We start from the raw sequence: 23,442 nt of genomic DNA, 5'->3' as shown, positions 1-23,442 counted from the left end.
TATAGATCAGTCTGGATGCACTTTAGCCAGGGAAGACAAAGAAATCTTCACAGGATAACCCTACCCTGATGTCACCTAGTCTTCACGCCTAACTTGTCTGTAAATCATCAGTGGATATCAGTTTCATTAACATACTACAATTCGAAAGGGACTCATTTCCTAAGCCTCACTCGTGATGAAGACAGGGTATGAATACATGCACCAATTCATAGATACCTTTATCACTCTCCCCTCAGACTCGGATATCTGCATCAGAGTCTAGTGGCCGAACCCCGAAGCGTGGAACCTCATCCTCGGGTAAATATAGAACTGCTACAGGAAGAAAATGTCTGCCGGCTTGAGATGGCTTACCCTGTCAGCACTGCCCTCACACATTGTAGACGTAGATGTATGTTCCCTATTACTACGGTTAGCCGGACTTCAAACCTAGGTCTACAGACTTCCAATGACTCTGAAAGTACGCATTGAAATCAGGAGGGGGTTTACGTTGGGGAATTTACTCTAATGTTCTCGAGACTCTGATCAAATGCTTTCCCTGACATTCTGGCACTTTCTAGGATATATGTGGAATCTGTAGTGGGCGGCTTCAACGGCACAACTGGACAAAGAATACATGAGGTATTACACGTTAACAGGCTAGCAGAAGCTACGGTAGTGTACAGCTACGTGATATGCACTTCAAAGTAGCAAGAAGGTTGCATTCCCAGGTTCTAGGCTATCTATCCAGCCCAGCGGCTGAAGGAGCAGGTAAAAAGGATTAATAGAGGTAGACACTGAAATAGCGAAGACAGCAGCCTGCGCAAAGTGGACAGTCCGTAAACATCTTGTCGTCTCGACTGCGTACAAGGGGTCCTCGTCGTTGACGCGTCAGTGGCAGCCCCATCTGAACATCTTCTTCGTAAGCAAACAGGCTCTTCGGGTTCAGAAAAGAGTGTGCGCCCCTCCCCTCCCTCATAGATATAGGATCACAAATGTGCGGGACTTATGGGAGAGCTAGTCCTCAACACGCTGCTGTATTCCGCTTGTCGAACATTTGCCCATGTCAGTTCATTAAGCACAGGCATACAGTCAAGGAAAGCGGTAGCCATCATGGCCGATCAGGCTCAGAGGTAGCCTGGCCAGGATGTCCCGTCCCGGTTGATGTTCCTTGCTTGGTGTTGTGTTCGCAGACATATACAGTCCCCGAAGACCCGTTGCAAGGTGCACTTTCGTGTCCGCATCATACAAGATTCTATCCAAGGCCAGCGGCGATTGATGAGCTCTGGTCTTTGTGACCAGAACAGGGCTTCATAAAAGTGATTTATTGGAGACCCCATTTGTACGAGGGTTGTCAAAGGACGCGGGGACCATCCTCTTGCTTGGCGAGATTGGCCGTGCTTTGATAGGCGGCAGGTTGTCCCCGAGCTCTTTTCTCTATTTGTGTTGGGTCACTCAAGAAAAGGCCAATGTGCTTCTTCTAGAAATCACTCCACTATAGAGCGCCATTTCAGGACAGCCTCAAATAGCTTTCCAATTGCCGTATAATGTGTGTTTGCTGCAAGAAAGAGCGTCGCGTTTGGCGGACGTGACTATAAACTCGGACGACGGATTCCATCACCTAGCTAACTCTAGGGCACTCCCGATTAACGCGAGTGTGCGGTTGCTGCAGTCCAATCTAGCCTTTGAGGGCTTTGGATGTGCTGCTGCTAGCGGCCGTGGTGTCCGGTTATCTTAGGGCTAGGCAGCCGCTTCAGCAACCGCTTTGGGGTGATAGGCTTCTCATCACCAAACTCAAAGAAACGGACGCCATATATTGAGCATGTAAGCAATCATGACTCTTTAACGGTTTCCTGAACCTTCGAGGTTTTTCAGAGGCACCCACTTCTCGCCACCGATGCGGAGTAATCCAGCCAGCGAACTGAGTGCCCCGACGTCCGATGTTTAGTCTCCGATGGCAGGTAATCAGACAATGAGACAGTTCATTTCACCTGATGAATCTTTGTCGGCGAAACTTGCGTCAACACCTCGAATCAGGCCGGGGTGAGTGAGCTTCACTGCTGAATGATTTGCGTCTGGACACCCAATGTCTTTGCAGTACAGCCAATCTTGGATTTGGCAAGAAATAAAATGAATTCGTTATTTAATTATACCTGGAGAATAGGCAGATGTCGATCTGCTTTAATGCGCCGTCATATACTCATTGTTCAAGAAAATCTCGTTCTCGACGGAATCAACCCTGAGACGCGTGACGGGCTCTGCAAGGTCTTCACTGCAAACCACAGAGTATACACACATGTACCATGGCCAACTGCTATCAAAGCAACTCCCGCAGCTAAACTACATACCTATTCAAGTTCCTGAAAAAGAAAGCTATCGGCACTCCCGTCGTCACGTACTTGCGACACCAGGAACACCAACCACCAACCCCACGCTCCAAATCTAGGCACAGTTCGACGGATCAGCCTCCGGCGCACAATAATTCTCTCAAAGCAGCAATTCTCCGTAGCCCAGCACTTAGTGCCCGGGGCACAGTCACTATTGCTCGAACAAATCGGGCCATTGCACTCGAAGTCGATGGTGCAGAAGTTGTCACCATGTATATCGATAACGCACGCACGGTCCAGCGGGGATGCAGCGCAGGCGCGGCTAAAACGCATAACTGATCGCTGACGGTGACGATTGTTGTTGCTGTTATACCGAGGCAGGAGCAGGCGCTTGCATATGCGCCGGGTTGTCGGCAAGGTCCGGACAGGTACGTTGGGTTTGCTGTCGGCGTGACGGTTGTTTGGCGCCTGTGGGGGACGCGGTGGTCAGCGGGTCCGGCGTCTGTTACGGTGACGGTTACGGTTACGGTGGTGGCGGTTTCAGTTATTGTGTTGTGCTAGGGTTAGCCGGTGCCGTTTCAATGGACCAGAAGGCTACGCGTATATGGTAGTAGGTAGCTACTCACGTTGGGGCGTGAGTCACAGTGGCCCGTTGAAAGCTGGAACAGTCCGCCAGGCGAGAAAGGACTGGGGGAGGGTGGAGGATGCCTCAAGCTAGGATCTGGAGCTTACAGGCCAGCGCGGTTCTGAGACATAGCGGGGGGAAGGGCTGAACTTGGTATAGTAAGAGAGAGGATAAGGATAACTAGATATAGCATGATGTTGCACGGCGATGAGTGCTTAGTATTTCTTGGGCTTGATTAGGGCTAGACAGTAATGGGATGATGATTGTAGGCTCTTCTCTGAGTAAGTGAAAATTCCATGGAGCCCGGGCCCAGCAGACCGGTGGTTAATGGGCCTTCTTATGCCGCTTGATACAGGAAGCAGGAAATTCTTTTTCATAGTAAAAGTCTAAGGAGAGTATCCCTGTCCTGAGTTTGACAGCATTGTGGGTCATGCGATATGGTCATGTTATTCCTCTGCAAGCTCAGCGGCGTGTAATCGCCAGGTTTATGCAAGAAAGCTCTCTCACCCCGCACTTGGCCGAAAAATAGAGGTTCTTCTGCGTCTGTCAGATTTAGGCAGGTACGCCAGGAAGAAATAAGCGACGGTGCGCTGGACCTATCAAGAATGGTCTGACGTGCAGGAAGATTAGTTTGTGCCAACCTGGAACAATCTGGATGGATCCTTGGGACGCACAGACCTCGAAGTATGCTTTGTTGGCGTTAGCTAATAGGTTTTGTAAATATCTTGAATATCATCTCCGGCGATGGTATTAACCCTCAATTTCCCCATGGTAATCCTGAATTGGTAGTGGCCCGATATCGTCAGGTTGTACAAGGCTGATGTTCGACATGAACGGATTGGACAACCCTGCGTAAGAAGGTTCCCTCGGGATGGAATACGGATGCTCGTCGACGCTGGACTGAAAACACCCATGGGACTCGGGGTATATTTGACTTTACTTGCATGCACAAAATACTAGCGCTCTGGGGCAGGCTTGCCAGCCCGAATGTTTGGTTCTTGGTCAAAAACCTAGTTCCTGTGCAGTGGGGAACGGAACTGCAATAGAGTTCTAGGGAGCGAACTGCTTAGTACGTAGCGCGTTTGCCATTGACGTTACTGTTTGGCCAGTCTTCTACAATATCAAGATAACGCTATTCGTGAATCGAGTAGAAGTCTTCCGGAATTTGATTCATTGAAACATAAGAAATACTAACTACGAGGCTACTAGAACTAACTGAAAATAGGCAATCTGCTCTTCTAAACCTACTTACGGTGAGCAATTACTCGCCAGAAATTCTCGGACTCTGGGCTTACTTATACGCCAACTAGAAGAAAATGCCGTGCAAGCTATGGATCCATACGTGACCACTCAGCCCTAACTAGCGACGCATCGTCCTAACAGGAAGATGGAGAAAGACAACCAATCGCCCTTGCAGGTCATCAACGATCGAGAGGGCGCATCTCATGTGAGCGCTGCAACTGCAAGCAGTTCGCATGCGCTACCTACACCAATAGTCCAGAAGGTGACACGTCTCTCAGTCGAGACGAGATAAAATCTTTGGTCATCCGTGGCGAGGGTGTCCAGATATTAGGACAACTACCTTGCCCTATACGAGATCAAATTTTTGAACCCGGTTTCTGCTGCTTGCCCGCTAGGTAAATCAACCCACATGGCATGTGCCAGGCTGTCGGGCCAGAATCTTTGTCTTAACCTGGTTCAAGCTTCTGTTAACATTTATCTTTCTGCTATCATCAGAGGCTACCACTTATGGTTCTCGTGTTTTACTATGCTGACAAGAAGGGTCCTTGTAGGATACTCGTTTGCTTCTTTAAAGGGACATACGCAGCTCATCCAGCTATTACTTATTAGACGTGAAGCTACAGTCAATAAGCCGGATATCCACGGTCAAACATCATTGTCCTGGGCAGCCTAATATGGTCAGCTTGATTCCATGCCAGTGCTGTCTGACTCCAATGCAAAGGTCAATATGAAAACTCCTCTGGGTTGAGATGTTTATACGGGCACTAAAGGTAGGATTTATGCAGCCCACAACTATCTTTTTGCGTGCTAAAGAAATAAGAGTTCATTCGCCTCCAGGATAAATGAGGTCCAGAGCCGGCGCACAGAGACATGCTGCTGTTCAGTAGGACCACACAATAAAATCATACTGTTTTTAATCTAATTTGAATAACTTCAGGAGCAAGAATTTCTGGCAGTGAGACAGAAGGGCTGTCAGCCTTCAAGTTATTAAGTTCGGGCCTCTGCAGGATATACCTTTTGACTTCTGGCTTCATCCTTCCTCTTGCCTTTATCGACTTTGAGCTGCTAAAATGATGTTGACCCTAAGGAAGCAGCAACTCCATATTGACTGGGAGCATGTCGATTGTCGGTGGAATCAGAAAGAGGCCTACTGATGAGGCAATCGTCGGGGCAGGGACCTCCAGGATGCTTACATAAGGGACCTTATCGATAAATAGCTTCAGCACTTCAGCTCCCGCCCCACCTGTCACACCTCAGCCAATTCTTATTTAAATCTCACCCTCAGCCATGACTACCATTTCCTCCTATTTTCCTTCTCTCATGCTGTGACTGCCTCACTCCTCACCATGAAACCATATCTCTCTGTCCCAATTATCGCGGCACTCCTCCACCGCGCGTGGTCCCGCAATTCGCTTACGCCAGTCGGCCTCGTGGCAGCAGCTATAACAGCTGTCGCGCACGCCATAAACCCCTGGTCGCTGCCGCTGTTTCTGCTCCTGGTTTTCTATGTCGGCGGTACGAAAGCAACAAAGGTGCGTACTCCTTGGTCTCCCTCCCCAAAACGTGCCGCGCTAACGCCGAACCTGTCACAGGTGAAACATGACATCAAGGCCCAGCTTACGCTCTCCGCGACGGGCTCTCATGGCGGTGAAGGTGCCCGAACACACATCCAGGTCCTCGCGAATTCGATTGTTGCGTCCGTTCTCAGTCTTGCACATGCCTGGGTTCTAGCGAATAACAAGGTGGACGGTCCGGCGGCGGAATGTTTCTCCAACGGTCGTCATGCGGCGGATTTGCTTGTCGTTGGGATTATCGCGTACGCTCCACCACAACCACAATCACAGCTCAAGCTCCAGCTCCAGCTCCAGCTACAGCTACAGCTATAGCCTGCGGTTATATACTAACATTTCTTGACATGCAGTAACTATGCCGCCGTCGCAGCCGATACGTTTTCCTCCGAACTCGGCATCCTCTCGAAATCGAAACCCCGCCTCATCATCTCCCCTACCCTCCGGATCGTTCCTCCGGGCACGAATGGCGGTGTAACCGGTACCGGGTTACTGGCCGGCGCATTCGGCGCCTTTACTATCGGGGTCACCTCCGCTATTCTGCTACCATTTTGCAACTCCTTCCCGAGCACGCTACAGGAGCGGGTGATTCTGGTCCTTGCGGCAACGGTATGGGGCACATTTGGAAGTATTCTAGATAGCGTCTTGGGCGGGCTACTCCAGGCCAGCGTTGTCGACAAGCGGAGTGGCAAGATTGTCGAGGGGACGGGAGGCCAGAAGGTACGTTGTTACCCTACTGATTACCGAATTACGGTTTCTTTACTTTTTAATACCAACAATGCCGCTAGGTCCTTCTCCACCCCGGCTCAACCAAACCCAGCGGCGCATCAGATATATCCAGACCCTATGCTAACACAACGGGCGCCCAGCTCCGCAATACAGAGGCAGCCGCTAATGCGGCCGCGTTGAAGGGAACTAGAGCCACGGGGACATCAGCGGGGTCGACAACGGGCGATGATGAGACACAGCATGAGAGTCGCCGTGTGGAAAGTGGGCGCGATATTCTGGATAACAATGCCGTGAACGTTTTGATGGCGCTCATTATGAGCGTCGGGGCTATGGGGGTCGCAACTTACGTCTGGGACTTGTCGATTCTGGAAGCTTTTGCTTAGTTCGGACTAATATATTACGATCTATTGGATGATCTAGTCAAGGCAGAATAGAGCAATTTAATCTCTGTCCAGCCTTCTGGATTTTCCCTTCCAATGCTACTTGCGCGGTTCCGCTTCCTCGCAGCCGAACATAGAGAACTCATACGTAACTAGGGTAATTACTCAGTGTTGTAGTGTCATGCAACCGGACGCCCACTTATAAAGCAAGACAATTTAGCCTCCCCTGGTCACGCATAGTCTCAGGCTCTAGCTTCCATTATGCACCATGTTCCCTTCGACGCAGAAAGAGCATGTTAGGGCCCGAATCCAACAGGTTTTCTAAAAAGCTGGGAGTAACATAGCAGGTGCCACCTGGCTAGGATCCTTCCTCCTTTTGTCCTTTTAACGCCACTGGAACTGCTTTATGTATTGCTTTACGTCCTTTAAAAGCCATCGTATGCGTTATCGAGCAATTAGTCGCACGCTTTCTTCAACTCATTACTGATTTTGCTCTTCATTGACTTCTCCACTACGCGATAAATTTCGCGAGAGATCTGCCGGGGTATCGCGTAAGTCACCCAGCCCACAGTCCACCCAGACTCATTCGCTCGTTGCATACGCTAACCATGGTCTTCTCCTATAGGAAGTTGAGTTTGCTGTGCCGGACGATCGATTTGAAGAGGCCACGGCGGAGTTGGTCAATATTGTGATTTGACCGGTGTACCGATTCCACGTGTGTAGAGCTACACAGAAACAGATTCGAACAGTCCACGAGATGGGCTAGCTTCTAGCTGACAATCGGCACCACACCGTCGCCGCAGTGCACTTCCACCGGAGCCCCTTTATTGTGTCTCTAATCCGCCAGAAGGATGTCCTCTGGTGGCTAGACCTTGACCAGAGTTCGCCAGCTGCTGATGACCGGAATCTCCTGCTTTTCAACGACACGCGATTGCCGTCCCGTGTTGAGGAATGCGGTCTCCTGCGTTCAATGGCCCCAGAGCTTTCTTCAACCCCGTTCAAATTTTGAACCCGAATTCTTCGACAGAGGCTCTCATCCTGCTTGCTCGTGAGATGTGTCATAAGATATAGCCTTGAGGGGAAATGACCGAAGAAGGCCCAATACTTCGGCGTACAAACGGACTTCGAGACCGAGATTCCGGCTTTCTTGGGAGTGCTTTAATGGTTGAAGACCTCCGCGCACCCACAATGTCACTCCATTTCTCCGATTGCGTACTCGAGTGATAGAGGAGAGGGCCTATCGATATCACTGGATTTGAACGTGGGCAGCCAAGAGACAGCCTGCAAAATGCTGCGCCTCCTTGTTTCGTTGGTAAGTCCTTTTCTTGATGTCTTTGCGTTTCCCGTCAATCACTGCCATTCGTCCGCACCGTCAAGAGGGGGGGACGCCCATAGTAAATAGAGCAAATTGATATCTTGATTATCTTCGCTGGTAATGCATAAGGAAAACAGAAAAAAAAAAAAAAGAAAAAAGAAAAAAAAAAGGTACATGCTCATTCCACCCAGTAGCCCATCGTCGCATCCAGACACCAAACTTCGGACTCCAGGATCATTTCTTCGGCGCCTCCACGAACCCGGGGAAGCAATCCTGCAGCGTCTTGTTATGCTTATTCCCCGCGTGTTCCGTGAGCGCCGGACCCCTCGTCGTCTTGAGGAATGTCGCGCGGCACACGACGCACTGGATGTCTTTTGCTGCCTCGTTCTACAGAACACATCGTAAGCACGAGTCAAGGTACACTTCTGAGCCATGCCATGCAGTGAAGAAGAGAAAAGGGTTAGTCAGTCTACATACGGCCTTTAGCTGCGACTTGCCCGCGCCCTTGGTGTCCTTTGCGTTGCGCTCACGCTTCGAGGCCGCTTTTGCTCCCTGGGGGTTGATTAGTGGGGGTGTTTTTGGGCCTAGACAAGGTACCCGAGGCTGGGCTGGGGGTGGGTAAGTGAGTGGCTTACGTTGCCCATGGTGAGTTGTGCTTTGTGATTTCTGAGGCTGATTTGAGTTTTTGAATGCAGAACGATGAGATGAGGACCCCGAGGTGTGTTAATGTGGAGAGAAGGAAAGTGAGAGTGAGGTTTTTCATTTTTTTTTTTTCCTTTGCTTATCTTTTGGGCGGATTTGCCCCTCGCGGAAGGCTATCCCGTTTTCTGTCTAGCCGGTGGTCTGGATTCTGGATGCCGCGGCTGGAGCCGGCCTTAAATGTTATTTGAGATCGACAACTCTATATGAAGCCATACTATACTACGGACTACCAACTGCCAATTACCAACTACCAACTCACAACTCACCAGGTGCTCCGACGATCGGGCATCACAAAAAGGAGTTCCTCGTTCAGACAATGAATAGGCCATCCCAGTACAAAGAGGCAGCCTTCAATGAGGAGCGACAATGATAACAATGACAACGACAACATGGCCTAAACTTATTATGTCTCGTCCTCAAACGAGGCAATGGCCGGCTTACAAGGGGCTCAAAGAGTGATAGAGATGCCGTCTCTTTATCGCCATCCTGATAAATGTGAGCCCTTTTCCGCGCTCAGGTACCACCTTCATAACATTCAAACTGAATCTACTGAAAGAAATCAAGTTGACTTGACCAAGACAGATTCAACCGATAACATGGACACCCATAACACGTCCCCGGAGCCATTCGATGACTCGGAAAACACATATGTCCCATATACCTGGCAGCCACAAGACGACATGACATCGCGCGTCTCCCAATCTCCATCCAGCATCACTTCCTCTCCCGGTTCTGGATCCGACTACAACCCAGACCCTAACACCGGTACATCAACACCAACTCAGGCCCGACAAAGCTACAACTACAACGTCCCGACCTCCCCCATCCGCTTACCAGAAGATAGTGCGGATCTCGTCGCGCTAAAGGCAGAACTCGATGCGCAACCAAAGATCAAGGATCTTTTGGAGAAGTTCGACAAGGACTTACAACTCGGAAAGATGCGGCTGCTTCTTGAGGAAGCGGAGATGGCGCTGGTAAAGGGGGATGCGGATAGGGGTGAGGAGAAGACGCAGCAAGGACTGGATATTGCGGTGGAGCTTTCAGATGAAATGTATCTTGAAAGGTGTCGAATGCTAATGGAGTGGGCGAGGAATGCTACGGAGGAGGGGAAAGTAAAGGGGGACGGGGAGTGGGAGGATGGTGGGTTTGATGAGGAAGCGGGAGAAGGGAGGGAGGATGAAGGAAACATGGTTGGACTAGGCGAGGATGACGCTGAAAACCAGCTACATCATGAACCAAGTGGGGAGAGCCGCGAAGGTGTCTCTTTCAGCCGAGGGACAAGCACCAGTCCTGGGGACGGCCCCGGCGAGCTCCTCGGGGAGTTTCTTGAAGGAGAAGGGCTCGAAGATGCAGACTGGCATTTTGCTGACAATGAGCATAGCGAGGCCGGGACGGAAGACCGTGCTGAACAGGATGAAGCCGACGACGAAGATGATAGCCAATTTCTCCACGAGTATGACCCTCGCAATCGGCCGCAGACGCCCGTCCCGCCGATGTTACCAACATCTGATGATGACGACGAAGAGCTATCCCACCCCCAGCCTAACTCGAGTCTAAATCCTAAGCAAGCCCGGAGACAGTTCATTGAAAGGTCCAACGCCTGGCACTTGGACACTAACCCCTCCCAGGATGAGTATCGATACAACAGCGAATACACTCGTCCATTCTCCTCACCCCCATCTCAGTTCTCATACCACGACTCGGACTCCGGCAACGGAGAAGAAGACTACCTCGACCTGATCTTGGAGCCAGACCTCGACTCCAGCTCGGACGAAGAAGAGTCACTCTCTCGCAAGATCACGCGGAAGCGCAAGATGCCCACTATCGCCGATACAAGCCTCTTTTACACATACCTCCACCGACCAAACCGTAAATCCAAGTCCAGATCCAAGCCTCGGTTCCAAATAGGCAACACCGCAACAAGCACCGACAACGACACTGGCAGGGATATCTACACCGGCATGCCAACGCCAAAACCCTGGCACATCCCCTCCTCTGCCCTCGACAAACAAGACTACAGATCCGTGCCGGACCCAACACTCTTCTGGCACACACATTCAAACACACTACTCCTCCGCTCGAAACCTCCAAGCCAAACCCAAAGCCTGGACCTCATCCCCTCAGACAAAATCTCCACTCTCGACATCGGCTCGCCCATCATGCCCTGGCTAACAGCCTACAACAGCACGCCCGTCCCACCATTATCAAAATCAAAATTCACCTTTAGGAAACGCCTCCCCGTGTCCGAGATGGCCTGTCGCGTGCGCAGCACACAGCTCTTCCCAGAGCAGAACTGGGAATTCATCCCGCTCAAGTCAGATTGGGATGCTTTTGTGCGCGAGGGGATGGAGAAAGTCTCCATGAGGTTTTTGGCGTGGGAACGGGAACGGATTAGCGATCTTGTAAGGGAGAAGAGAAGGAGGTGGGATTGGAGTCTTGACTGGAGGGTGAGGTTTGGGACGGGAGACGGGCCCTGGGTGGATTTGGATATTGATTGGAATTGGATTAGGGAGTGGTCTTTGCGTTGGGATGGGGTGAATTTTGGGCTTTTGATGGGGATCGCAACGGTGATTTTGTTAGTTATATTGTTTTATTTGGGGAGTTATTAGGTCTACTCAGGTAGTAGAGGGACGTTCTACTAAGGTGCCTAGGAGGCACGCGGCCACTGGGTTTTTTAAGGAACTATATATAGTCTGAAATTTGAAGTAATATATTTCGTGTATTCGTATAAGAGTATCAAACGTAGATAGCCCAAGGCAATCTACGCGTCGCCTACATCGCAAGTTGCAATCCAAACCTAACATACATAGGTCCACACACTGTATATGTACCCATCTAGACAACGACCTTCTCCTCCCCCGTCCCAAGCCCCAGCCTCCTCCTCCACTTCATCTTCTTCCTCCTCATCGCCCTCTCCGTCCTCTCCCAAGGATAATTAACCGGCGACTCCCCACCCGTAAAAATAAAGAAGTCATAAAGGAAAGCGCCAATAAACGCCCCACAGAACGACCCGGCCCACGGCCCATAGAACCAATACGGGTTGAGGAATAAATCACCTCCATACCCCAATGCCAGCATCGCAAGGCGCGGGCCAAAGTCCCGGCTTGGGTTTAATGCTGCGCCCGTTTGGTAGGAAAATGTTATGGAGAGTGTGTAGACGATTAGCCCGACGACTAGCGCGTTCATGCCAGCGCCGGGGGGCGCGTTTTGGTCGTCGCCTAGGGCGAGGACTGTTACGGTTAGGACGACGGTGCCGAGGAACTCGTTGAAGAAGGCGGTTGCGGGGTCGATTGAGGTCGTTCGTTGCGAGGTGATGAAGCTGTTTAGGATGTTTGTTGTGCTTGAGCTTAATGTGTTGCTTGACGTCGCTGTTGCAGAGGACAAGTAATCCGAGATGGAGCTGTAATAGAGGCCGTAGACGGCTAGGGCAGCAACAAAGGCCCCGATGAATTGCGCCGCAAAGTACTCGGGCATTTTGCGCTTGGGAAAACCACGGTAGAACCAGAGCATGCATGTGATTGTGGGGTTGAGGTGCGCGCCGGATACGCCTCCGGAAATGTAGATTGCCATCATGGCTGCGAAGCCCCAGGCCCAGGCTGTCGTGTTGGGGTTTGTGGTTCCGCCTAGGGTGACGCTGAGATCGGCCGCTAGGCCGACGGTTAATTGGATGAAGACTGCTAGGGACTCGGCGAGGGCTTCGCGGTGGTGTGTGCGGATTACGGACCAGACGGTGTGGTTGTTGTGGACTTCGTCTTCGACGAGGTCTTGGACTAGTGGGTGGAGGTCTTCGGGGTAGGCGGCGTCGTCGAAGTGTTCGAGGTGTGACGGGGTGAGATCGTCTGGGTGTGAGTGGTCGTCATGCTCCTCGGGGATATCGTGGAGTGGCTCATCGCTCAGATCGTGGCCCGTCTGATCGGGTGGTTCGTCTCCATGTTCTGAAGGGAGAGGTTCTAAAAAAGAGGGTCGGCGCATGCGACTCGACGTCTGCCGTGAGAGCCTCGTTGACCCGGTCTCGCCAGTCAACAGCTTATTCACAAAATTGTTCTCCCGCTGTGCCCGGGCGTCGTCCACACCTGCCGCCATCTTCCGCGGATCAGCCGTCTTCTCGATCCTCCCCGCCTCGATCTCATTTGGGTCAACGTCCGCCCCGACGTTCGCCAAGTTTTCCGCTGGCAGCTGCGGCTTTTCATTCACGCGGTTCTGCAGGATTTCCTCCTTCGTCGGGACCATGCCGGGCCGGACAACGCGTGGCAATGGCTTCGCCAAACTCCACACGGGCTTCGTGTTCGTCGGCTGCTCATACTCTGGGTTGAGATCGCTATAGCCCGGGTGCACGAATGGTTCGTGAGCTGTACGGAGCTGAGGCGTCTCGTCTGGCCCGGCGAGCGTGAAGTTGCCATTGGTGCGACTTCTCAATGTCGTATGTGATGATAGACTGGGGACGCGGTTGCTGCGGCTCTGCCGCGATCTTGAAGCTGCTGTGCTGCGACGGCGGAGACCTGGGTTCTGGCCTGGGACTGACCCTTCTTGGCCGTGACTTAAGCCGGACGACCGTCTCTCAGGGCCGCCGCGGCGGTTCGGCGAACGGGCATGGAGTTGTTCCTCGTCTCGGAGTCTGTCTGCCCCGGACTACGTCGGTCAGCTGCTGAGAAAATGTACTCAGTAGAGGACTGATTCACCGTAGCTTGAGGTCTCGTAGGGCCGTTATCGGCCATGTCAGTGTGCTGTCAGGTCAAGTCTGTAAATAGGAACAGAACCTTGAACGGGCGAGCCATGGACTGGATCAGGGGAAAGGTAAATAGAAGCCCACGGGTCCCGGCACAATGGCCTGGGGTGTAGACGAAATCATGGTTCTTGCAGCCGCTGATTGCAAAGTTACGCAACGGTCTCCATATCCTGCGGTGGATGTACGCAGTAAGTGGAGTTGATAGCTGCGTCTGTATGGCCACTTGGGAAACTCGGCAGTCCCATCAGTTATGACATCAATCACGAAGTGAACGCGAACTCGGTTGTATTGAATTTATGTCGACTTTATACAGATTGCGAACTCAATTGAAGCTCTGAAATAGGTCCGATCCATATAAAACCTATCAGAATGTCGTGTGAGGAGTGGAATCTGCCACCCGGAGCGAGCAAAACAAGCTTGATCCTCCCGCCCATCATTCCCGTCCGAGGCTAATCGATGAGCTTAGCTTGCGATACGTACTAGTCGACTCCAACATGGAGACAGGTCGCTTCAACGACGTTAGCATGATGTACGTCATTCAAACATCAGTTTTATGCTTATGCTCAATAATCAGCTCACCTCTCACGTGTCAGGGCATTTTGGTGTCTCGTCTGACTGCTGTTTCGCTAGTGTTTCAGCAGTGAGAAGTCCTCAGCTTCCGGAGTTCTTGGCTGTTGGGTGCCGCGCATCCATGGTTCGTTTCATCCTGTCGCAGATGGATAATGGTTTTATCGCTGCCTAAGGAATAAATACCGAATATATGCGTGAACGAATGGTCCGAGACCCGATGGACGGTGATGCGCGGCGGGGAAGGAGGGAAAGTGGGAACGAGTCGAAGTGAAGTCACAGGTCAGTGCGCACAAAGATGAGTGAGGTAAGATTATGCAGCATTGGCCAGTCACAAGATTCTACGAAAGTTCGGCTAATTGAAGCATGTTTTATGGTTATGATTCCTTGTATTTTCAGTCTAACCCATCCCTTGGTATCTATATCCTCCAAATGCGCCGGTTCCGTTTCCATCGTATATATACGAGCGCTTTGCCAGAGCGCATGCCGTCATGAGTCGTAAGACCGCCTGCCTGGGCGGGGGCCTGCCTGTTGTAGGTAGAGTGGTGGTATCATGTTGGATCCAAAAACGTCAGGATAATAAATGAGTGACATGACGTTTTTGGAATATTCTTTACTGTCTTGTCTTGTCTTGCTGCGCTTAACCCAGGGTAAGAGTGTAAGCAGCACCGGTGGAGCAGGCGCGGGTGTTGTGGTCGTTAGGGAACTGGTAGGACTCGGAGCAGTTGACGTCGCCTGGTGCGCAGGTCACAGTGTCGCAGGAGCTGTCGTCGATGCGCACGTTGAAACCCGCCGTGATGAGCGGCGATTCGGGCTTCAGGTCGATGCTGGACATGTCCCAGAAGAGCATCTCGCCGGCCATGGTATACTCGTACTGCAGGACGTTGGAGAGGTCCTCGGAGCAGCCGAGCTTGATAGAGATGCCGCCACCGCTGGGATTGGTTCGCCAGGTCTCCTGGTAGGCCTCGCCGGCGGGGAGGATGGTCATGGGAGCGGAGGTTCCCGCGACGGACCAGAGGTAGATGTCCTGGCCCATGTTGTTGATGATGGTGACACCGCCGTTGATGCCGCGGGCGACGGGAGCAGGCGTGGGCAGAGCCGCGGCAGTAGTAGCCAGAGCCGCGGCAACGCTGAGGATCTTGCTGAAGAACATTTTGAAAGAGTGGTTTTTGTGGTGGTTGTTGGTGATGGTGAGGTTGTTGAGGTTCTGAATGATTGACTAGTCTGATCCACAGACAAAAGAGTGTGACGAGCCGAAAGGACTGTGGGAGGTTCTACCTCGATGTAAGGAAGGAATGACTTCTTTGTGGTGCAGAAAGAAGAAAAGAGAGACTGCTGAAAGCGAGGAATGACCGGTTATTTATCCTTGTCGCTGGGGTGGGGGGGGGGTTCCATGATGGGCTCGCATCTTCCTCGGTGAAACTGACGGCTAGAAGGATTTTCGAGAACGCTGCTGACGCCCGGTGGATCAGAGAGTGAGGCATCAGATTCATTATTCTTGTTGGATCTCGGCATGGGTCTGAGAAGTTGGTGTGCGCCACGTTTTTAGCGCCGATTCTCAGGCATCATCTCGCGGTCCGCCAATGATAAACTGCAAAGCTGGCCAAGGAAACTTCGGTACCTGATTTTGCGGCCAATCATAAAAGAAATGCTTGCAGTAATAGGGCCCACCTCTTGGCCCCAGTCAAAAAAAACCTAATGCGCGCTAACAGGAATCTCGCAAAGGCAGTGAGCCCACAACCCCAGTTGGCGCCCGGTCTAGAAGGCTGGGCGAAGTCCAGAAGATGTGTCAATAAATCTCAATCAGGTGCGCAGCAATCCGATATGTTCTTGCGCTCAAAAGTGATGGCTCGCAACTGTCGAAAAGCTGGAGAGGTTTTCATCGGACAAACCAGAGTTACACAGCTGGGAGCATGGATAGGTTCCAGATGGAAATTTCACCCGAGCGGTGCCAGCAATGAGCATGCAAATGAGTCCGAAGAATCGCGGTGTGTTCGCCAATTTTTAGCTGTGGATCCGTCCAACGGGCGAGACCGAGTGAGAGTTCAAGGCCGCCCACCCGAACGCCTGGGTCGAACAATCACACACGACGTGTTCCTGACAGCACGCACGAAACGTGGAATTGCCTTTTCCCTCCCGTACGTCATTGGCATGCCAAAGTACGAGCACTTTAGCCGAAATCAAAGAATTTCATTTGTCTGGTTGCTTTCTCCGAATCGGTCGAGTACTTTGGCTACCAACGGGTGAAAGACGCCGCCACTCTATTTCGGTATATTCCCAGCATTCCAAGCATATTTCTCCACCTAGGCTGTGGTCCTCGAACGTACGTAGTTCGGCAGTGGGCGTAGTTCGTCATGCCGGGAGATCCGGATGGGGCAGGAAGGAGCTGGATGGGGAGCATCTCGAAGGCGAGTCAGGCTGAGTAGAGATCTGGACCCTGGTGGATGTGATGTGGATTGCTTTCATTCGCGGCTGTCCCGTATAGCAGATGAAGAGATTTATTCGTATTATTCATGCTGAGCCCAGGCTCAGGAACCGTTTAAGCTCTGTTATTTAATTGGTTGAGATGAAGTAGCCAAGGTGAGTTCGGAGGTACCTGCAGGAAGAAGAAAAAGAGTCGGGCTTAGGTTGTGTTGTTGATGAGATGACATGACAGTCACATGTCGGAGGCTGATGCGCTGGCATTGTCTGATATGCCTAAGGTGTCGGTGACTCAATTGTCGAGTGCAATCCGCACAATCCAGAGACCTCGATTGGGCTCGAATTGATTTTGAAAGAAAATTGGTCAATCGAGTGAAAACAATAGTCTTACAGGGTAGCAAGGAATCGCGGGGTCGCGGGTTGCCTGGTTGCATCCGTGCTGACAATGGTCAGCTCACGCTTCTCAGCATTGGCTACAGGATTACCTCACAATGATTAGCTGAAGATACAAACTTGCTTTCTTCTTTTATTTGGGCATTATTAAACATAGCAGAAAGAGCAATTTTGGAGGCAATTGCTACCCAATATCACTTTCATACCGCGGTGAATAATTTGGCTGCTCTCTCAAGAGTTACTTCCGTCTCATGCAGGGATGGGCACAGCATGCAGAAGCTCCTTCCCTCCTCAGCCTCGATGAGGTGAGACAGGAATTGGTGTAACCCCCAGGTTTCTATCAAGTCACGAAACACCACATCATCCGGGGGCTGCAGGATAAGCGAGTGTCAAGTAACAGTCAATCAGAGACTCGGCCAAAGTCACCTACACGGACCATGGCCCATATATAAAATACGCCTAGTGGTGTCACGCAAATATATTCCCCGCAAGCCTCGTCCATGTATATGTAGTACTTGTTTAACTAATACTGTAGAGCTCTTTTGCGAGCTTCCTGGACTGTTGTTCAGCTAGAACATTAGCAAGACTTGATGTACGTCCCCAAGTTTTTGTTCGACTTGGATATCTATAGCAAGAGAGCAACTGCAAGGTCGCAAGAGATACGTCACCACGGCGAAGAGATAGCGCTTCATGCAGAGACTACATGCACCGTACCACCTCTTGGGCGAATGCGCTTTGACGTGCGCAAATGCCTACAGAAGAAAGACGGCTTGGTCAGCGGTCAATCCTAGCCCATACTCGGTCTCAAAGTAAGCCTTGAGGATACTCAAATCAAACTATGGTAATGGTTATGAAGGAGGCTGTAAGCAGAGATAGACTGAAGTCCGATCCTAGACGGATATATATTTTGGCCGTAGTGCTATTGCTGAGTCTTAAGAGCCATCCTGAGACTGCAGTAATCTGTACTCTGTATCTGAGTACGAAATTAAAAAGGAAGACAACGGACTGAGATTCTGACACAGATTCAGCTGAAAAGTCCACAATATTCATAATAACCAGGGTTGAGATGGGGAGTTATTCCTGAGGCAGCAAGGTAAGCATGCAAACACAGCAAACCAAAACAATAAGTGCAAACCAGACAAACACCGATCTCCGATAGATTATGCTCGTCATACGTCACTGTGCCAGAACAGCTGTAGCAGCTCCCCCTCCTCAGAATCACTCTCAAGTCACTGCGGCCGCATCTGGCAGGCCCGTGCGGGGTCTGGGTTGTCTCTTCTCTCCAACATGCATTTCCATTGCTCATTCCATTTGCAGACTCCGCCGTGTCCTGATGTCACCAACTCCATTCCTGTCCAATCTCTGCTCCGATCTGCCAGTGTGGCCTGTTTGCAACCCGATCACGCCTGAGATGTGCAGGATTAAACTTCCACGGCATTGGCCGGGGATGGCTACAAGCAGGGAAGCTATTTCCATCCTGCCGCGGATGCCGTTCCTGCTTCTCGTTCATTCCTCACGATCCTAGACCTATCATCTGCAACACTCTTCACCACCTTCTGCATATCATTAAAGCACTACTCACTTACCCCTCTCTGCTTTTCTACGAGACTCCCTCACTGTCGCTACTATAAGATCTATCACTTACCTTCGTGCTACGGTCTCTCAGCAACTTGTCACTTTGTTTATTTCTGACGTCCCCTCGCCCGATTACACAATGAGTCCAATTGCAGTATCGCCGAAGAGCGTCGACATAGCCGATATCCGTGAAAATGACATGCAGTATTCTCTGGTTCATGAAATCCAGAAAGGCCTCAATCCTCCCGATGGGGCTAGACGGTCAATGCCTACGATGCTACTATACGATGCAAAGGGATTAAAGCTTTTTGAGAAGATCACATACCTGGAGGAGTACTACCCGACAAACGCCGAGATCGAGGTGCTGGAAACGCATTCTCGACGGTTGGTGGGGAAGATCCCAAGCAACGCCCAGCTTCTGGAGCTCGGTAGTGGGTAAGTTGTCTTCATTATATGCATTCCATGTCGTACCCTTGTCTCACAGAATTGTTCCAGAAACCTCCGCAAGATCGAAGTCCTACTCCGCGAATTCGAACGCATCGGCAAACCTGTAGACTATTACGCCCTTGATCTTTCCTTGTCCGAGCTTGAGCGCACTTTTTCCAACGTTTGTGTTGAGGACTATAAGAGTGTTGGATTCCACGGACTTCACGGCACGTACGACGATGCGGTCACTTGGTTACGCAACCCGGAAAATAGAGAGCGGCCAACAGTGGTTCTATCAATGGGCTCCTCGATAGGGAACTTCAAGCCGCCAGAGGCAGCCGAATTTCTCGGCCAATTTGCCAGACTTCTTGGGCCAGACGACTTGATGGTGATTGGGCTTGATGCTTGTGAGGATCCAGAACGGATCTACAAGGCCTACAATGATGCGGCCGGTATCACGAGAAAGTTTTATGAGAATGGTCTCGTTCATGCAAACAGGGCACTTGGGCGCGAGGTCTTCCGGCCCGGCGAATGGGATATCGTCACGGAGTACGATGCTGTTGATGGCGGGCACCGAGCATTCTATGTCCCGAAGCAGGACATCACTATCGCAAACGCATTCCTGAAGAAGGGAGAGAAGATTATTTTCGAAGAGGCATTCAAATATAGCCCGCATGCACGCGAGCGATTATGGCATGACGCCGGTCTTCTTGAGGCGGCCGAGTGCGGTAGCAGCTCTGACGACTACCGTATGTACCCCAGCTTTCTTTCCCATCACAAAAATAGTACTAATTTTTTGGTTGGTATTAGACCTTCATCTCCTGCAATCAGCAGCTTTGGAGCTACCATTGTCACCGTCCCAATACTCATCTCATCCCATTCCTAGTCTCCAAGACTTCCAGTCTCAGTGGATCGCATGGGATATCGTTACCAAGGCGATGATTCCAAAAGAAGAGCTACTCTCGAAGCCCATAAAGCTGCGAAACTCGCTTATATTCTACCTGGGACATATTCCAACATTTGCCGGTGAGTACTGCAAGCGTAAATGCGGTTCGATTTTTTGACATGTGCTGATTGCTTGTCAGATATCCACTTGACTCGTGCTTTGCGCAGCAAACCAACAGAACCAAAATCGTATCAATCGATCTTTGAGCGCGGCATTGACCCGGACGTTGACGACCCAGAAAAGTGCCACTCCCACAGCGATATCCCGGACGAATGGCCCTCTCGCTCCGAAATTCTAGACTACCAAGATCGAGTCAGGAACAGGATACGAACTGTACTGAAGAGACCTGACTTGCAAAGCAACAGAACGCTGGGGGAAGCCCTCTGGATCGCCTTTGAGCACGAAGCAATGCACCTGGAGACCTTTCTCTACATGCTGATCCAGAGCGAGAGGGTTATCTCTCCGCCTGGAGTCCCCGCACCAGATTTCAAGCAGATGTTCCTCGACGCTAGGAAGACGAAAAAGACAAATGATTGGTTCGTCATTCCCGGGCAAACGCTATCGGTTGGACTCGATTCCGCGGAAAGTTCAATGCCCAAGGCGTCATTCGGGTGGGATAATGAAATACCTGCACGTACTGTTACTGTCCAGGCCTTTGAGGCCCAAGCGAGACCCATTACCAACGGCGAATATGCCTCATACCTCCACGAGAATGGGATCAGCAACACACCGGCTTCTTGGGTCAAGAGCACTCCTCTGGATGCGGTCTCGAATGGACACACTACGGCTGAGGATCATCTAGCCGGCCTCGCTGTGCGGACTGTCTTTGGCCCTGTGTCGCTCAACCTTGCCCAGGATTGGCCAGTCATTGCATCGTACGAAGAGCTTGAGAGATATGCTTCTTGGAAGAACTGCCGATTGCCAACCTTTGAAGAAGCCAAGAGCATATATGCCCAATCGGCTAGGTTGAAGGAAGCTGATTCGGATGGTGTACCGGATGGTACCACCAACGGCGCCGCGAAACCCCATCTGAAGAACGGCTATACCAAGCCGACCACCCACCAGCCTGTGCTCCCTCCGAGCGTGTCCTCGGCCTCAAACCCCGTATTTATTGACCTTGAGAACTGCAACGTCGGATTCAAGCACTGGCATCCAACGCCCGTGGTCCAAAACGGCGACAAGCTCGCCGGGCACGCTGAGTTTGGCGGCGTCTGGGAATGGACGTCTTCGCCGCTAGCGGAGCACGATGGGTTCAAGGCGATGGAGATATACCCAGGTTATACTTGTAAGTTCTCTTCTCTTCCTGCACTATACGTCAAGGAAGCAACTTCTATACTTTCCAAAGGAAAAAAGCACTGACTTCTTTATAGCGGACTTCTTCGACGGAAAGCACAACATCATCCTCGGCGGTTCCTGGGCGACACATCCTCGTATTGCGGGGAGAACGACCTTGTAAGCATTCCATAACGCATTGACTCGCCTTTGATTTGCCGACGCTAACAGATGATATAGTATGAACTGGTACCAGCGGAACTATCCTTACCCGTGGGCTGGAGCACGACTTGTTCGGGACCTCAGAAGAGATAGTCTATGGTAGATGCTAGCATTGCTGGAGTTTGCCTTTTGGGGGTAGATAGGTAAAGAGCATCAGAGCCCTAGTGGCAGAATAGAAATCATCCGGTTGGTATAACCAGCACGACCTGTATCGTCACGATTAGTAGTTTATTTCTAATGTCTCTAAAATGTAAAGCAAAGCAAAGCACAACCGCCTAATAAGTGATGCACGAGTAAGTTATATACATAGCACGCAGGTAAGCAGAAACAATTCACAAAGGAACAGTATCCACGGGTATCTTGAACTCTTGTGCTTCCAACGGAGGCGTCATTATAGCGGCGTCTGCATCCTGTAGCAAACCCGACAGCGGTAGACCAGCCGGTTTTACAGCGTCGTCTTCGCCACCGTCATCATTCAAAGCAGCAACATGCCCAGCCGGTAAAGTGTTCACGAACCCCTCGCCAGGACTAGGCCAGGTATAATCCACCCACTTGGGCGAGAGGATAGACTGAATCTCCCGTGCAAGTAAGAGGATCCGGGCGCGGCGTTCACGAGACCATATGCGGTCGGTGATGATCCCGTCGGAGGGTGTAAGGATTGTCGGGGCACTGGGTGCCGAGGGTATGGATGGTTGCGCGTTATTCTCGAAGTACTCTGTATCGTTATCGTTATCGTCGTCTTTGTTCTCAAGTCCATCGACGATACTATGCCACACGCGGAGTGTCTCCGTTAACTCATCGATATTGCTAACCCCCATAACGCTCACGCCGAGGCGCTCGCCTGTGCCCATGCTCGCAACGGAGAGGAAGCTAGGATCCGCATCGGGGCTACGCACGAGAGGCGGGCCAAGGGCACCTCCCTTCGCGCCATCCCACAGCCACGACTCCAATGCAAACCGGATAGCTATGACTTCGATCTTCTCGCCCTGTGCATCCGCCCACTCCGCGGCATTGTGAATAGCGCTTCGGAGACCGTCAGGCGCCGGGTGGAAGTCGCCCATGCTACCAATGGGCACGCCCTTGCGTCGCAGCAGACCCATTCCCAATGGCGAAGCGTTAGGAATGACGTCTACGCCGGCGGCGATCAGGCGCGGCAGACCCTGCGTTAGGAGCCGCGTGTTCTGGAGCGTGAAGTTCGCATAGGACATTACGGCGTCGAGGGGCTCGCCTGTCTCGGACAGAACGAGCTCCGCTAACTCGCAGAGCACGTCAACGGGATACCCCGAAATTCCAACATAGCGAATCGTCCCCTCTGTATCTCTTATCCGGCGCAGCTCACGCACAGCCTGCAGGACTTCCCTCGGCGAAACGAATTCCACATCGTGGCAGTATACCACGTCCAGATACTCCGTGTGTAAGCGGCGGAGACTCCGCGCGACGCTTCGCCTCACCCACTTGGGCGAGTAATCGAATGAAGAACCTGCGATGCGTCCGACTTTCGTGAGGAGGTGGTATGTGTTGCGCGGGAAATTGGACTGCACGAAGTCTGTGGCGAGGGCGCGGCCGAGGAGGTCCTCTGCGGGGCCGTAGTAGGGGGAGGTATCGAAGGCTCGGATCCCGCTCGCGAATGCGCGGTGCACGAGTTCTGTTGTTGGGAGCGCGTAGGGGTCTTCGTTGTACTGGGAGTTGAATGTTGCTGTGCCCATGACCAGTGGGGGGAGGGCCGCCGATAGCGGAGGGCGGGTGGTTCGGCTCATTGTGAGATGCGATTCGGGTGAAAATAGGATATAAAATTAAGAAAGGACAGCGGGATTCAGAACCCGCTAGAGGTCATGAACAAGACGTAAAAGACCGATGAAAAAGAGAGAAAGAGCGGATTGATAAGGGGACTGCGACCTGGAAGTCGCGGGGCAAGACAATCTTTGACTGCACTATCCCCACAGGATGGCGCCATGGCTGGACCCGGTTAGCCCTTTCGTTCTAGAAGAGCAGATGGGCGAATGACATTGGGGGTAGGAGGAATGTGGACG

The 23,442-nt window shown here is 51.6% G+C and overlaps 8 protein-coding genes across 8 annotated transcripts; 4 read left to right on the top strand and 4 right to left on the bottom strand.

Moving 5' to 3' along the window:
- The first annotated feature begins 5,437 nt into the window (after window positions 1-5,437).
- On the top strand, window positions 5,438-7,193 carry BDV17DRAFT_144052 (DUF92 domain-containing protein). The gene is made up of 4 exons (XM_073754349.1): window positions 5,438-5,702; window positions 5,763-5,986; window positions 6,092-6,458; window positions 6,527-7,193. Exons 1-4 carry the CDS (start codon window positions 5,517-5,519, stop codon window positions 6,848-6,850), a joined length of 1,101 nt encoding a protein of 366 aa, XP_073619785.1. The 5' UTR covers window positions 5,438-5,516; the 3' UTR covers window positions 6,851-7,193.
- Window positions 7,194-8,319: 1,126 nt separating this feature from the next.
- BDV17DRAFT_252492 (uncharacterized protein) lies at window positions 8,320-8,906 on the bottom strand. The gene is made up of 3 exons (XM_073756561.1): window positions 8,798-8,906; window positions 8,640-8,714; window positions 8,320-8,549 (listed from the first exon to the last, which is right to left on the bottom strand). The coding sequence occupies exons 1-3, from the start codon at window positions 8,804-8,806 to the stop codon at window positions 8,397-8,399; spliced, it is 237 nt and encodes a 78-aa protein (XP_073619784.1). The 5' UTR covers window positions 8,807-8,906; the 3' UTR covers window positions 8,320-8,396.
- A 554-nt stretch (window positions 8,907-9,460) lies between these two features.
- BDV17DRAFT_287317 (uncharacterized protein) lies at window positions 9,461-11,473 on the top strand (the record flags this gene model as incomplete). The annotated part of the gene is made up of 1 exon (XM_073761143.1): window positions 9,461-11,473. One exon carries the CDS (start codon window positions 9,461-9,463, stop codon window positions 11,471-11,473), a length of 2,013 nt encoding a protein of 670 aa, XP_073619783.1.
- Window positions 11,474-11,699: 226 nt separating this feature from the next.
- On the bottom strand, window positions 11,700-13,579 carry BDV17DRAFT_287316 (MIP/aquaporin family protein; the record flags this gene model as incomplete). Its single annotated transcript, XM_073761142.1, has 2 exons — window positions 11,700-13,493; window positions 13,544-13,579. 2 exons carry the CDS (start codon window positions 13,577-13,579, stop codon window positions 11,700-11,702), a joined length of 1,830 nt encoding a protein of 609 aa, XP_073619782.1.
- Window positions 13,580-14,797: 1,218 nt separating this feature from the next.
- On the bottom strand, window positions 14,798-15,310 carry BDV17DRAFT_279279 (putative antigenic thaumatin domain protein; the record flags this gene model as incomplete). The annotated part of the gene is made up of 1 exon (XM_073759689.1): window positions 14,798-15,310. The coding sequence occupies one exon, from the start codon at window positions 15,308-15,310 to the stop codon at window positions 14,798-14,800; it is 513 nt and encodes a 170-aa protein (XP_073619781.1).
- A 442-nt stretch (window positions 15,311-15,752) lies between these two features.
- On the top strand, window positions 15,753-16,555 carry BDV17DRAFT_144006 (uncharacterized protein). The gene has a single exon (XM_073754348.1). It carries the CDS (start codon window positions 15,856-15,858, stop codon window positions 16,402-16,404), a length of 549 nt encoding a protein of 182 aa, XP_073619780.1. The 5' UTR covers window positions 15,753-15,855; the 3' UTR covers window positions 16,405-16,555.
- Window positions 16,556-18,591: 2,036 nt separating this feature from the next.
- On the top strand, window positions 18,592-21,630 carry BDV17DRAFT_143942 (DUF323 domain protein). Its single transcript, XM_073754344.1, has 6 exons — window positions 18,592-18,981; window positions 19,042-19,721; window positions 19,783-19,998; window positions 20,058-21,203; window positions 21,289-21,370; window positions 21,431-21,630. The coding sequence occupies exons 1-6, from the start codon at window positions 18,686-18,688 to the stop codon at window positions 21,513-21,515; spliced, it is 2,505 nt and encodes an 834-aa protein (XP_073619779.1). The 5' UTR covers window positions 18,592-18,685; the 3' UTR covers window positions 21,516-21,630.
- BDV17DRAFT_143979 (D-arabinose 1-dehydrogenase (NAD(P)(+)) ARA2) lies at window positions 21,209-23,378 on the bottom strand. The gene has a single exon (XM_073754347.1). It carries the CDS (start codon window positions 23,167-23,169, stop codon window positions 21,745-21,747), a length of 1,425 nt encoding a protein of 474 aa, XP_073619778.1. The 5' UTR covers window positions 23,170-23,378; the 3' UTR covers window positions 21,209-21,744.
- Between the last annotated feature and the right edge of the window lie 64 nt (window positions 23,379-23,442).

This window comes from Aspergillus undulatus (assembly GCF_047715775.1).
Source record: "Aspergillus undulatus strain CBS 261.88 unplaced genomic scaffold BDV17scaffold_4, whole genome shotgun sequence".
Lineage (NCBI taxonomy): Eukaryota > Fungi > Ascomycota > Eurotiomycetes > Eurotiales > Aspergillaceae > Aspergillus > Aspergillus undulatus.
Note: the sequence above shows the minus strand (reverse complement) of the source record. Positions and strands in the feature narration are given on the sequence as shown.

Bases quoted from the DNA above. Each gene is read 5' to 3' on its own strand.
- BDV17DRAFT_144052 (XM_073754349.1), top strand. From the start codon at position 5,517: ATGAAACCATATCTCTCTGTCCCAATTATCGCGGCACTCCTCCACCGC. The intron at 5,703-5,762 runs GTGCGTACTCCT...AACCTGTCACAG, and splicing joins GCGGTACGAAAGCAACAAAG to GTGAAACATGACATCAAGGC. The intron at 5,987-6,091 runs GTACGCTCCACC...CTTGACATGCAG, and splicing joins CTTGTCGTTGGGATTATCGC to TAACTATGCCGCCGTCGCAG.
- BDV17DRAFT_252492 (XM_073756561.1), bottom strand. The intron at 8,550-8,639 runs GTATGTAGACTG...TGTGTTCTGTAG, and splicing joins GCAAGTCGCAGCTAAAGGCC to AACGAGGCAGCAAAAGACAT.
- BDV17DRAFT_144006 (XM_073754348.1), top strand. From the start codon at position 15,856: ATGCGCGCTAACAGGAATCTCGCAAAGGCAGTGAGCCCACAACCCCAG.
- BDV17DRAFT_143942 (XM_073754344.1), top strand. From the start codon at position 18,686: ATGAGTCCAATTGCAGTATCGCCGAAGAGCGTCGACATAGCCGATATC. The intron at 18,982-19,041 runs GTAAGTTGTCTT...GAATTGTTCCAG, and splicing joins CTTCTGGAGCTCGGTAGTGG to AAACCTCCGCAAGATCGAAG. The intron at 19,722-19,782 runs GTATGTACCCCA...GGTTGGTATTAG, and splicing joins TAGCAGCTCTGACGACTACC to ACCTTCATCTCCTGCAATCA.
- BDV17DRAFT_143979 (XM_073754347.1), bottom strand. From the start codon at position 23,169: ATGAGCCGAACCACCCGCCCTCCGCTATCGGCGGCCCTCCCCCCACTG.